General features: G+C 43.2%; 1 protein-coding gene across 1 annotated transcript in view; it reads left to right on the plus strand.

The window, feature by feature from the left end:
- The first annotated feature begins 2,500 nt into the window (after nt 1–2,500).
- The window catches only part of TEK (TEK receptor tyrosine kinase), an 82,937-nt gene continuing 72,223 nt past the window's right edge, over nt 2,501–13,214 (plus strand). The window contains exon 1 of the mRNA XM_030292816.1: nt 2,501–2,999. Coding sequence (XP_030148676.1) covers nt 2,948–2,999 — 52 coding nt within the window. The 5' untranslated portion in view covers nt 2,501–2,947. The remainder of the gene's footprint in view (nt 3,000–13,214) is intronic.

The raw sequence follows: 13,214 nt of genomic DNA on the forward strand, positions 1-13,214 counted from the left end.
CCTGTCCAGACGTGGAAGTGGCCTCTCCCTTCCCTTGGAAATTCTGGCATGCCATCCAGTTTTGCAACTTCCCAACGTGTTGCCAGTCAGCTCTGCTGACCTATCGGCCCCACAGTGTGTGGTGAACCTCGTATTATTGTTCCTTGATTGGTTCTTCATGTTCTAATATCCACAGGGCAGAAAGTTGGAGCAGAGAATGTTTGGCCAGGTTTGTCCACAGTAATCTTCACTTTACACCTGGAATTTACATGCTAATGATTCAGATATCCCAGAGAGAAGTTGCTCAGCCTTTTGCCTAGCTATACAATCATAGGCTAGGGAAATTTAGCAGTTATTTATTAAATGGACTCAATACTCTGGATAGCACGAGAAAGGACTCCATGGAAGATGAGATTAAACTACATAGCTCTTTTTGCATAATGGAGCAACACTGCCTTTTCTAACATGAACAACATTTCTGGGTTACAGAGCACAGGATGAAACCGAGTCACCCATTCTGAAGAAAGGAAGGACAGAGAACTTGATTAACAATTCACGGGAAGAGTAGATCTTTCTGGAGAATGGGGGACGAATGAAAGTGAGGTGCTTTTCTGCATAACAGAGGGAAGCAGCCCAGAAAAGGAAGGTAGAAGCATCTTTGTCCCACACGAAGTAGCCAACAGGAGGGAATGTGAGCAATGACTTCCTTGTGTGGCCATCAAGCACAAACAAAGGAAGCTGTGGCTGAGGAGACAGGTGCCCTGGAATTTGTTTATTTCCAAGGCTTTCCACGTCTGCTCCATATGGCCCGGGGCCATAGGACCTCACAAAGTTTCAGCCACCACGTTCTCAAAATAGAGCACGTTTGTGACCCTCTCAGGTTCTGCAGTGACACAGACACAAAGCTAGCATCTTCTCTGAACAGCCCAGAGGAGAGGACCTGGGAACCTAGGAGGACATGCTGTCAGGGACAGCTTAGTCACTTGGACTTACAAGCTGTTACAATTGGAGGGAAGTTAGTCACATCCAGTATAAACCCTTTATTTTACAGTTGAGGAAACTGAGGCCTACAGATGGGAAATGACTAGTCCAAGGCCTCACAGGAAGAACAGAGCTGGGAGTAGAGCTCAGAATCCCCCACTCCCAGCCTGGTTCCTTGCAAAACCAAACTCAAAGCCATTTCATAAGATGAGAGAATGGCTTTTGGGAGGAATCCCTTGGGACCAAAATCAGAGACTGAAGGGAAAGACTAAGGAAATGAATATATTAACATTTAATGAAAGCCTTCGATGAATATGCATCATGCCAGCCTCATTTAATCCTCTCTAAAATCCCCAGGTTGGAGATATTAGTGCTGTTGTAACAGCTGTTGAAACTGACAATCAAAGAGATGAAGTAAACATGAGGTGGAGTAAGTATCTGAACCCAGGTCTGCTTGAAAACTGCCTGTGCAGGGTGCATGGGTGGCTCCTTTGATTAGGCTTCCAGCTCTTGATTTCGGCTCAGGTCGTGATGTCACGGTTTGTGGGTTCGAGCTTCACATCGGGCTCTGAGTTGAGAGCGTGGAGCCTGCTTAGAATTCTCTCTCTCTCTCTCTCTCTCTCTCTCTCTGTGCCCCTCCCCTGCTCTGTCAAAATAAATAAACCTAAAAAAAAAAAAAAAAAGCCTGCACTTTACTGCCCCAGCTGGAAACATCCATTGGTCCTGGAGTTGTCACTGATGTGGTAAAACCTGGGAGAGAAATGAGGCAAAGCCAGCAGCGTCTCTGTTTTCCTATGGTGAGCAGTGAAAGCTGGAGCGGACGGCTCTTTCCTAGGGCATGAAGGCAGGGTGAACAAAAACAATGACACCCGGTTCTGAAGTCATAGTTTGTGTTATGGAGAAACTATCTTCTGGATAAATTTAGGATCTCTGATCTCATTTTAGATATGGTTACTCCAAAAGCTCTTTTTCTTTTGGCCTATGTATTCTCTCTGCTCTTAGGAATGCTCTTTTGATCCCAAATCAAATCCATTTGGTTTTGACACCGGTTATTTTTAAGGTTTTGTATATAATTTGCTTCTGAAACACTGTTGGCCAAGAACCATGAAATCCGTTTCATTACCAAAATCCTTCTAGGCCAAGTTCTTTAAGAAATGAGATCACCTTCAAATGAATTGTTAGCAAAAATTAAAGCTATAGCCAGTAGCATGGATATGTTTGGGCTCTTGGCCAAGAAATAAACCATGTGTGTGAAAGAAAACAGGCTAACAATTCTGGACTCTGGTCTCCGTGGCTGCATTGCACATTGACCTCACCGGTAATTATCCAAATTAATTGCCTTTCGGGTTGTGTTCTCTCATCACGGAAACCTTCCTTTCCCAATTCAACCCATGTGGGTTAAAATGAGAAAACAAAAGCAAAAATTCCGCCCCACACCCAGAAGCCCCTTCTGTCAGGGATCCCAGGTGGACCCGGGAGAGCTGTTGGAGGCTGAGAAGGGCTGGTGATCATCGCATACCACACATAGGTGGAGGGCTGTTATTCTGTTTCCCGCCTAAGAGAGGATACCCCTATTGTTTCTGAAAACGCTGACCAGGACCCACACTTCCAACAAAAATTCCTCTATCCCCACAACAGCAGCAAAAGCAGCGGCAGAAGCAACAGCAATAGAGAAGTGTTTTGATGAATTGCAAGATGGATAGGGCTTTCAGTGCCCCCAGCCCTGCTGATACCAAACGCCTTTAAGATACAGCCTTTCCCATCCTAATCTACAAAGGAAACAGGAAAAAGGAACTTAAAACTCCCTGTGCTCAGACAGAAATGAGACTGTTACAGCCTGCTTCTGTGCTGTTCCTTCTTGCCTCTGACTTGTAAACAGGACCCAGTAGAACATGCGAATGGAAAGTCACAAACCTCTTGGTGTCTGAAAGGATCCTTGGGACCTCATGCACATCTGCGGAAACTGGATGGAGAGATTTGGGGAAGCATGGACTCTTTAGCTGGCTTAGTTCTCTATGGAGTCAGCTTGCTCCTTTCTGGTAAGGTTTGGCTTTGTTGCCTTTTTTGAATTTAATATTTTAGGTTTTTTTCTTTTTTCTTTCTTTAACAGTTAATGATACTGGGCTTTCTCACCAGTATTTAGTTCTGGTTAACAAAGGGCAGCTGTGTTATAGGCACTGTTTCTCTAGGACTTTCCATTTAATAGATGTGAGGATTAAAATGCAATGTCTTTGTGGCTTGGAACTGAGTTTTTCGAGAGTTTCCCTTCCGCTTATTTGCCCCCTATGTTGCCACAGACCCTATGAGAACTGATCAGGTCACTTTATTTGTGGAGAATCACTTACTATGGCACATTATTTTACTCTTCCTCATTTGGGATTGTTACCTTATTAAAAAAAAACAAACAAACCCAGTTTTACCTGCTTCAAAAAAATCTTGCATAATTTTTAAAAAATGAAATTCATGCAGACAATTATGGGGACCCACTTAAGGCAATGTACAGATTGTCATTTTTAAAGGAGAACAAAGATGCTTTTCTATAAAGATGTCATATCCACATCCTATTACAAATTTTTCAAAAATATTTATTTATTTTTGAGAGAGAGAGAGCGAGCACGCACGAGAGCATGCACTAGTAGGGGAGGGACGGAGGAGAGGGAGTCACAGAATCCGAATCAGGCTCCAGGGTCTGAGCTGTCAGTACAGAGCCCTATGTGGGCGCAAACCCTTGAACTACCAGATCATGACCTGAGCCAAAGCCAGATGCTTAACTGACTGAGCCACCCAGGGGCCCTAGCCACATCCTATTTTAGTTAAAGCAATCAAATTCTAGGCTTTTTGGGTTTTTATTAGACCTTGGGTCATGGCTATATAATTATTTTCTGTTTCTTTAAAAAAAATACTTGGCATGTAGTAATTTATAAAGTCTTTATTGGCCCAGTGAAATGAAAGTTGGGGCACTTATCCAGATTACCGGGCACAGGAGAAGATCAAAGCCTGTTGGAGGGCTAAGGAATGGTTGGCTTGCATGTTTTTAGATCTGGTGTGTGTGTTGCCCAGATTCTCCACACAGTGGCATGCCTCTGATGCTTACCCACCCTGAGGGACGCTGTCTGAAAGTGGTATCCAAATATGAAGTACAAATCACAACTCTAATCGCCTTAGGTTTCTCCCTTTTAGTTTGAAAACATTCTAATTATTGTAATGAAGATAGAAATGATACTGGAAATGGAATTGGACAAACGTACTGAATTGAATGTTGCAGACTATATTATATTATTAGAATTTGATCTGAACATACACATAAGTTTGTGCTACATTATTTTCATACTTTTCTATAAGTTTGGAAATTATTAAATATTCAAAAAATTAATCCAACAAGAGAAAAGAATTGCATGTAACTTGTTTATAGCATTTCAGATCACTTTCAACACCCAGTTATATTGAGGATTTAATCATATTTTGAGGCTAAGAACGTGTAATGTCAGTTGCTGAGATGCTTTCACTATTTATGTGGAAATTATATTAACATAGAAGTGTTAATTTCTCCTGTTATATGCACCTTTAAATGAAAGAATTATCATGATTCCATTTTTGTTTGGCTTTTTTTCTGTGTGACATACTTATGCGTAACATGAAATCTGGAACTAATTCTACACCAGGGATTCTAGTAACGCAAAGCCCAGGGTCTATCATTGGTCTGAGCTATTTTTTAAGTTAAATCACCTACGTGTGCACACATGCCAACACACACACAGTTTTAATTCACTTTTTGCCCCTCAAAGTGACTGTGTCATGGCACTTTGTAGTCTAGGCTTAGAAGAGCTGTCATAAAATCAGACCAAAAAATTATGTGGTTGAAACAGTTGCTCCCTGTCTAGACCTTAGTTCCCTGGAAACATAGCCCTGACTTCAACAGGGAGAGGCCCAAGGAGAGGGATTTCATCCTCCAGTTGAAAAGGAAAGGTGACACTAGCAAGGTTGGTTTCTGGGGTAGGTCTGTTGTATTGGAATCTTAAGTTCCCTTCCCAGTATAACTCTCCATGGACATGAACAAACAAGGCTTGGTAATTGCGACAAGAATCCAGCATGATTATATCTACAAGCATAGGAGTCCATTCTTTGCACCAAACTCCCCTGGTAGACCATAGTAATGGAACAAGGGACTTATGGTTTATGGTTTTTTCTCTCTATTCCAATGGGTTGTTTCTGATTTTTTTTTTTTTTTGTAACAAATAAGACTGAAAAAATATGTCACATTTGCCTCAGTGAAGGTGGCTCTGGGTGGCAGATATCCATAAGAGGTTTGGAAGAGGTATATAATTTTCAGAAGACTTCCCCAACCTACCTAGATTCTGGTACATTCCCCTCCCCATTGAGAATCATGGCCAATTTCAGCTTACAAACAAGTTATAATAAACATACTAGCTTTTCCCCACTCTCCTGTCCTCACCAAACTAGGCTGTTCTCTCTAAAGAGTTGTGTATATAGCAATACAAAATACAACAAATTACTCTTTCTGCTTTATCATAGTATGTCCTATATGATCAACGCCGACCCACTGGGAAGTCTCTAGTAGTATGCCTTCATATCTCTTTGTTGTTTCCTTTGACATTTTAAGTAACAACCTGGGTTCAGAGATAGTAGATATCTTATCTGGAATGACAGTGGAAATTCGGTTATAAGGTCAGGGAAGTGGTCCCAGAGGGAACCTTCTCATTAGGGCTGGTCTTGGAAGGCTATATCAAGTCTGAGTAATCAAGGGTGGAGGTCTAGTAGCTGGGACCAGAGACACACCTGGGAATTATTCGCACAGGGAGGAGTTTTGCGTTCTTCACAGATGCTCCCTCCTAAGCATTGTCTCTGTTGGAAATGTCAGCATTTCCCTTTCAGCTCTATGCTGGGAGAGCTTCCTGCAAGAGCTCCAACTCTTCTAAGACATCCCTCCAGGAGGCAAGAACTCTTCCAAGGCCATTTCAGAGGACTATGCTATGTCCTCTGGGAGATTCATATGGGTGGGCTCCAAATTTTTCTGACGTTATCTATTTGACTACTCCTAAAAAGATAGGTATGTAATTGTGTAACCTGCTTATTCCCTGTAGATGGCTTATCAGTCAGAGCATACAACCTGGATTCAAATGATTTCTCTAGGCTGGATGAGTGGACCAAATCCAAGAGACAGCCCTTTAAAATAGACGAATGTGAAGTCATGAGTTTGGTTTCAATAAATGGATGTATGTATGTTCAGTGTGAGAGAGACTTGGTTTGTTGAGTTTTCTTTTTTTTTAATTAAAAAAATTTTTAAGTTAATTATTTTGAGACAGAGAAAGTGAGTGGGGGAGGGGCAGAGAGAGAGAGAGAGAGAGAGAGAGAGAGAGGGAGGCAGAGAGAGAATTCCAAGCAGGCTCTGCCCTGTCAGCACGGAGTCTGGTGTGGGGCTCAGACTCAAGTACCTTGATATCATGACTTAAGCTGATACCGAGTCAGATGCTCAACCAGCTGAGCCACCTAAGCGCCCCTGTTTATTCAAATTCCTAGTGAATAACAGGTTTTGGTGATACGAAAAATTCATAGATGCCAACATGTGCTCTGCTTGCTGAAAAGGTAATTTATAAGCTGCAACAGTTCACTTTAGTAGATATATAAGGTCCAAATTAGAAATGGTAATCACTGTACTGCTCAAAGAATACCCATTAAACACTGAAGACATTGAGAAATTTGGCAGTAAACATAGTGGACAAGCAGGAAGGTAAGTGCTTTAGAAACCATTTTATATGGGACTATTTAGCCAGGGAAAAGAGACCAAGATCAGCATTTTTAAGGGTTTCCATGTACAAGACCCCACAGATAGTGTATTTTGCCAGATCTAGGATAGAGGGGTGAAGAGAGTTAGGCTTTATTGATGGAAACCTTCTAAAAATTGGATCACCATCCCCATGAAGAGTGAACTCCCACACTGGAGAGTGTTCAGGCATAGGTTGGGTGATGTCTATCAGGAACATCAGAAGGATGTGGAGTCTGATGGTGACTATACTTGTCTTTCACATCTCTTCCATTTTACTATTTCTCTGTGAGTTCAGAAAAGCCACCAACACCTTTGAAACCAAACAGTGTGTTTCCCGAATTTCAACTCAATCCACATGACTTGTGAGAGAAAAAAGTGTACCTGCACATGTGCTATCATGGCTCTTCCGAAGACACTCCTTTATGGGACTGAGGTGGATCTAATCAAGAAGGCAGGAGAAAGAGTTAAGAGTATGAATTGTGAAGCCACAGACCTGGGCTTAAGCTCAAATTGGATGACAGTGGGAAAGTTATTTGATTTCTCAAAGACACCATTTTCTCATCTCTTATGGATGAGAATACGTATTTCCCAGAGTAGTTATGAGGATCAAGTGTGATAATGCAAGAAGAGAGCTTAGCCGGTAAGAACTTTCTAAATAAATGAAGCGAGTGTAATAAAAAAGGGGAGTATTTCTCTGAGGACCTCTGTGCTAGTTGCAGACTGGTTTAATCTTTTCTAGCATGGAGGGGAGTCACTGCTCATGTAAGCAGTCTCTTTCTGAAATAACTCAACATAGGGTCACCTGGGTGGCTCAGTCGGTTAAGTGCCGACTTCAGCTCAGGTCATGATCTCGCAATTCTTGAGTTTGAGCCCCATGTTGGGCTCTGTGTTGACAGCTCAGAGCCTGGAGCCTGCTTGGGATTCTGCGTCTCTCTCTCTCTCTCTGCCCCTTTCCTACTTGCTCTCTGTCTCTCTTTCTCTCTGTCTCTCTCAAAAATGAGTAAACATTAAAAAGTTTCTTTTTTTAAATAACTTAATTCCTCAAATTTTATGCTTGTCTCTCCCCACTTGGGCTACTATCCCAGTGCTTCCCTTCACCTACCCCTTCATCCCTGCTCTTGGCCCTTCTCCTTCCATCAGGCCCATATTTACAGTCTACACATTTTTTTCCCTCATGGCTCTTGTTCATGCTGTTCCATCCATTTGGGAATGACACCCTCCATGCCTTCTCTGCAAACAAAATTGAACTCAACTTGCCTGGGTCAGCTCTTCGTCATGATCTCCTTCCCTTAGTTCTGAATTCCCTTCTCATAGAGGCTGTGTCTTGAGCTTTGGGCACATAGATTTAGCTCCATTAGCCTTTAACATCTTTAACAACAGATAATACTTCTTTTTTATTCTCTATAGTGTGTTGCATTTAATGTTCACACATTTAATGTGTGTGAAACATAAAAATACACTCATGAAAGTGGCTTTAACTAGGCCTTTACCTTATACAAGGTATTGTTTGATTGTTGAATATTACCCAAAAGGTATGTATACTTTTTTCAATAGACATTTGAATTGTTGGCTGCCTTTTGTTTATTCATTTTTTCATTCCTTTACTCAGCTATCATTTCAGTCAATGAAGACCTATTGAGGATTTACTCACAAAGCCAAGTCCTGTACTGGATTCCAGGAATGCAAAGAAGGATGAGTCATTTTTCCCCCTTGCTAAATTCACAGTTTAGAAGGAAAGAAGAATATAGGCACATGAATTATATGATGATGTGATAAATGTTATCATAGGGATATATATAAAATCTAGCTTTTCAAGAGCTATAAAAACTGTTTTTGGCTCCACTAATAAAAAATGAAACTTTAAAATCTAAGTTATGCATAAATGTCTAAAAACATAGAATATCGACTTCATTAGTTGCTAAATTTAGTATAAATAAACTTAATAATATTTGAAATGAGTCTGTAGCTTAGATGTTCCTCACTTTGCAAGAACTCCGTAAATAGTTGTGACTATTGCCAATTATTGCCACTTGTAGTTAGGAATTGCTCGTTATCAAATGATTGGAAAACTAAGAAGATAGAAAAGGGAAGAACGAACTTCCCATTAGAGACAGCAGGGGGTCTGAAATAGCAGGTAAAGGTCAAGAAAGTTGAGTAAGGCTGGAATGTAGGGTGGAAATGGAGAATTAAGTTTGGGGTCAGATCAGGAAGGGCCTTGTAGGGCATTTTAAGTAACTTGTACCTCATTCTGTACATGTTGAAATTTAGTATGGTGTTTGTTCTATCATAGTTGATGTCTGTCTTGGAAAAATTACTGTGATAATAGTATGGAAGATGGGTTGACCTGGCAGAGCCTGTAGGCCTGAACTAGTGTGGCTTTTCAACACTCCAGGAAGAAAGGCCTGGATGGACAGGGGGGTTGAGAGTATTGAGGAGATGAAACTGTAAGGGTTGGTGATTGATTGCATTTGGGAGATTGAGAGAAATGGGGGAGAATAAGTATAGTTCCACTGTTCTGGTTTGGGTAGTGGTGCTGCCATTCACTGTGCTGGGAAACATGGCAGGAGGAACTGGCTGGAGATGGGCTGAGATGGAGCAAATAATGATTTTGTATGTGTTGATTTTGAAGTTCCATGTAAAGGGAAAATATTTAGCAAAATTTGGGTCTCTGAGTGTGAAGCTCAGATGAAGGAGACTGGGCAAGGGCTTGAGACAAACACCCTTGATTCATGGGAAGTAAAGCCATGGGCATGGACGTATATGAAGATAAAGTGAAGGGACAAAAAGGAGAAAGTAGCCAAGTGGGGGCAGCAATCAGGGAATTGGTAGGAAAAGCAAATCCAATTAGATTTCTTTCCTGGAATTTTAGAGAATTGGTGTTGTGGTAGCTAAGGAAGAAGAAAGTTTTAAAAAGAGGAGAGGAAGGGCGACTAGGTGGCTCAGTCAGTTAAGCATCTGATTTCAGCTCAGGTCATGATCTCATGGTTTGGGGGTTCAAGCCCCACTTCAAGTGAGCCCTGCTTCTCTCTCTTGCTCTCTTTTTCTACCCCTTGCTCACTTGCGCTCTCTCTCAAAAAAAAAAAAGAGGGGCGCCTGGGTGGCTCAGTCGGTTAAGCGTCCGACTTCGGCTCAGGTCACGATCTCACAGTCCGTGAGTTCGAGCCCCGCGTCGGGCTCTGTGCTGACAGCTCAGAGCCTGGAGCCTTCTTCGGATTCTGTGTCTCCCCCTCTCTCTGAACCTCCCCCATTCATGCTCTGTCTCTCTCTGTCTCAAAAATAAATAAAAACATTAAAAAAAAAAGAGAGAGAGAGAGATAATAAAACAGTTGCTGTTAAAAAAATAAAAAGAGGAGAGAAGGATTGGGGCAGCAGACTGACAGCTTCTGGGTTTGGTGTGGTGGCACCAGGTTACAGGTGTGTGGTTTTACAGGGAGCCAGCCGCACTCCTAACAGTGTGGACCAGGACTGGAAGGGATGTCAGAGGATCATTTGGCATCACTCCCAGCCTTCAGGAAAGGGAATGTCTAAAGTTGCCTCCCTTATTTCTGGAATTTCAAACTGATAACCCAATTCCCACCGGTCTGGCCAGACTATTCCTTAACTCACAGCACACGTGCGGAATGTTTTTTAGATTGAACCATGCCTGCTTTCCTCTGCACCCCGCCCCCCACTCTTCTTGTCCCTTCGGGAATCGGACCGTCCTTCTCTTCATGTTCGTTTCCCCCGGCTGCAGGGGCAGGTGTGGGGATGTGGGTCTGCTAGATGGAAAGAGTCCTGACTCTTTTCAATACATCCGTTGATGGGAGGGAGCGCATTCCTTCTGCCTGGTTGGTTCCCTGTCTAACATGGTATGGATGTGACAGGGAGCCTGTCAGGCAGCCAGATGAGGGACATTGTGGGCGGCTGCTGTTCACTTTCTGCTTGCCACAGCCCTTGCTCGGGGCTTGACCAGTGAGGTGTATGTGGTGGTCACACCCATCTCAGCAGATCTGTCAGCTTTCCCGCTTTTGTTAGAGGGTGATATCATGCTTCCTGGGGGGAGTGCTGGAAGACAATGCTCGGCCACTTTTCTCCAGATACAATAGGCGGAGTCAGGAAGGCAGTATTGACATTGCTGGGGCTGGGGAGGCACTCACTGCTCTGCGGCCGTCAGATGGTGAACCAGCTTAACCTTGGCACACAGGGCCTGGGTTGTGCAAGGCGTCTGGCTGCAGAGCCAAAGGGGACTCCGCCCTGGGGACAGGGCTGCTTTAGACATCTGGGAATCTGGGATGGGCTTCAAATTCTGATCCCTGTGTCAAAAACAACCACAAAACAATAATAGTACCAGATAACAAAAATGACTACCGTAGCTTGAATGTTTCTATGTGCCAAGTGTTTCATATGATTTTTTTTTTTTTAAATTTTTTTTTTTCAACGTTTATTTATTTTTGGGACAGAGAGAGACAGAGCATGAACGGGGGAGGGGCAGAGAGAGAGGGAGACACAGAATCGGAAACAGGCTCCAGGCTCTGAGCCATCAGCCCAGAGCCCGACGCGGGGCTCGAACTCCCGGACCGCGAGATCGTGACCTGGCTGAAGTCGGACGCTTAACCGACTGCGCCACCCAGGCGCCCCCATATGATTTTTAATAACTCATGACAACTGTGCACAATAGATATTATTCGTTTTTTTTAAATAGATGGTGGAACTGAGGCTCCAAAAGTGACTTGCCCAAGGTTAAAACGTAGTAGACATCCATTAGTTTGGAATGCCTAGCATCCCTATGTGTTAAGAGCTGCTATGATTTCCCTCCATGTGACCCTGATGGGACTGCCAGTGACGGCAGAGTGTGCCATTCATCTGACCACAACCATTGGTTCAGATGGAGGATGCATGACCCAACAGGGCCAGGTAGACTCTGGCTTGGGGAATTGATGAGAAAACATTTTCTCTCTTTGGTGAGGACACTGGGCACCCAGAGCTACCAGCTGCCCTGGGCACTTGAAGGAAGCTAGTCTTTGGAAGGAGAGAATGAGGACAGTAGCACAGAGAACCTAGAACCATGACAGGCTCTCCATATTATCGGAGCGCTGAGTGCAGTGGTTTTTAGAAATCCACTCCTGTACCTTCCAAGTATGGGATCCAGTTACGTTTATTTGCTTCCACAATTTTGAGTTGGTTTCTGTCTTTTGAAAGTGAATCGTCCTGAGTGATGCCATGGTTTCAGTAGGAAGTGATAGAGGCAAGAGTTAAACTGAGAATGACCTGAAGCCCAGTTATGAGTTCTTTTAAACTCTTCACTGTGTGGTCTTCTAACTAGTGTTTCATGGTCACCGCAGGCTGGTTCCTGGAAAAGGAGGCTGATGACAGTACTTAGTCGTGTGGCTTTAGGAAAGATTTTAAAAGAAACATTACTTCAAAGTACTTAGTACAGTGTTGGTACATGACAAGCACTCAAAAAAATCAAACGCTGTTAATTGTTTGCTTATAAACAAAGCTGGAGACTCTTAGGTTGCTTTATGCTGGTCTTTGCAAGGCACATCTTCACCCTTGAGGGCAGGCAACCCATATTCTATGCCAGATGGAGGTCTCTGCTTCACTTGGTGAAACTCAGCATTAGTACCCTTCGTAGCTTGGCCTTGTCTCAGAGAAAGGAGTGAAAGGAGTGGTTTCTTGATTTTTTTTTTTTTTTTTTTTTTTTTTGCTAAATATCTGGAGTGTCAGGTAGGAGAATTTTTTCCAGTGGATCTCCTAGGTAGCAAGACAGTTCTTCCTGCTTTTCTCCTGCCAGCTCCCGATTCCTTCTTTTCTCTTGTCTTGACTGAACAGAGGCTCTAGGATGATTTGTCATTTATAGGTCCCCACTGCACTGATCCCAAGCCTAATTCCTAGTTCTTGACAATTTACTGTGGAATTGTTAGTTCCAAATGGAAGTTGCCTCATTTTTGACTAAGCTCATTATCGGATTTTTGGACCCATCCTGGAGCGAGAGAGAGAGAGTATGTGTGTGTGGCAGCAGCTCTCCTCCTGTTTCACCACCATCTTTGCCCCAATTACTCCTGTTCTTACTCTGAATTCCTCTTTATGTCCAGTACCTCTCACATCCGGAAAGCACTTTCTAATCGGTGGGGGTTGATTCAAACACCCACCTGCGTTACTACTCATTGCTACCACTTCAGAACCAAAGGGCATGGTGTCGTAGCCGTTGGTTGTGGTCGGCACTGTTTCAGAAACCAGTCTTTACCTGCTTCGCAAGGCTCTTGCGATTCTCAGTCCCTCATGTCACATTGGAGGGGTATTTCAGCCATACCAGGCTCTGCGGTTTCTAAACATACACTCTTGAAGCCTCCGTGTGCCTTTGCGTATGTTGTGTCTTCTGCCCGGAATGCTCTCTTCCCATCCCCTTTTTCATGTGACTTATTCATGCTTCAAGGTTTATCTCAGGTTCCAGCTCTTCCGAGGAGTCTTCCTTAAACTTCTTGCGTGG

This window comes from Lynx canadensis, chromosome D4, assembly GCF_007474595.2.
Source record: "Lynx canadensis isolate LIC74 chromosome D4, mLynCan4.pri.v2, whole genome shotgun sequence".
Lineage (NCBI taxonomy): Eukaryota > Metazoa > Chordata > Mammalia > Carnivora > Felidae > Lynx > Lynx canadensis.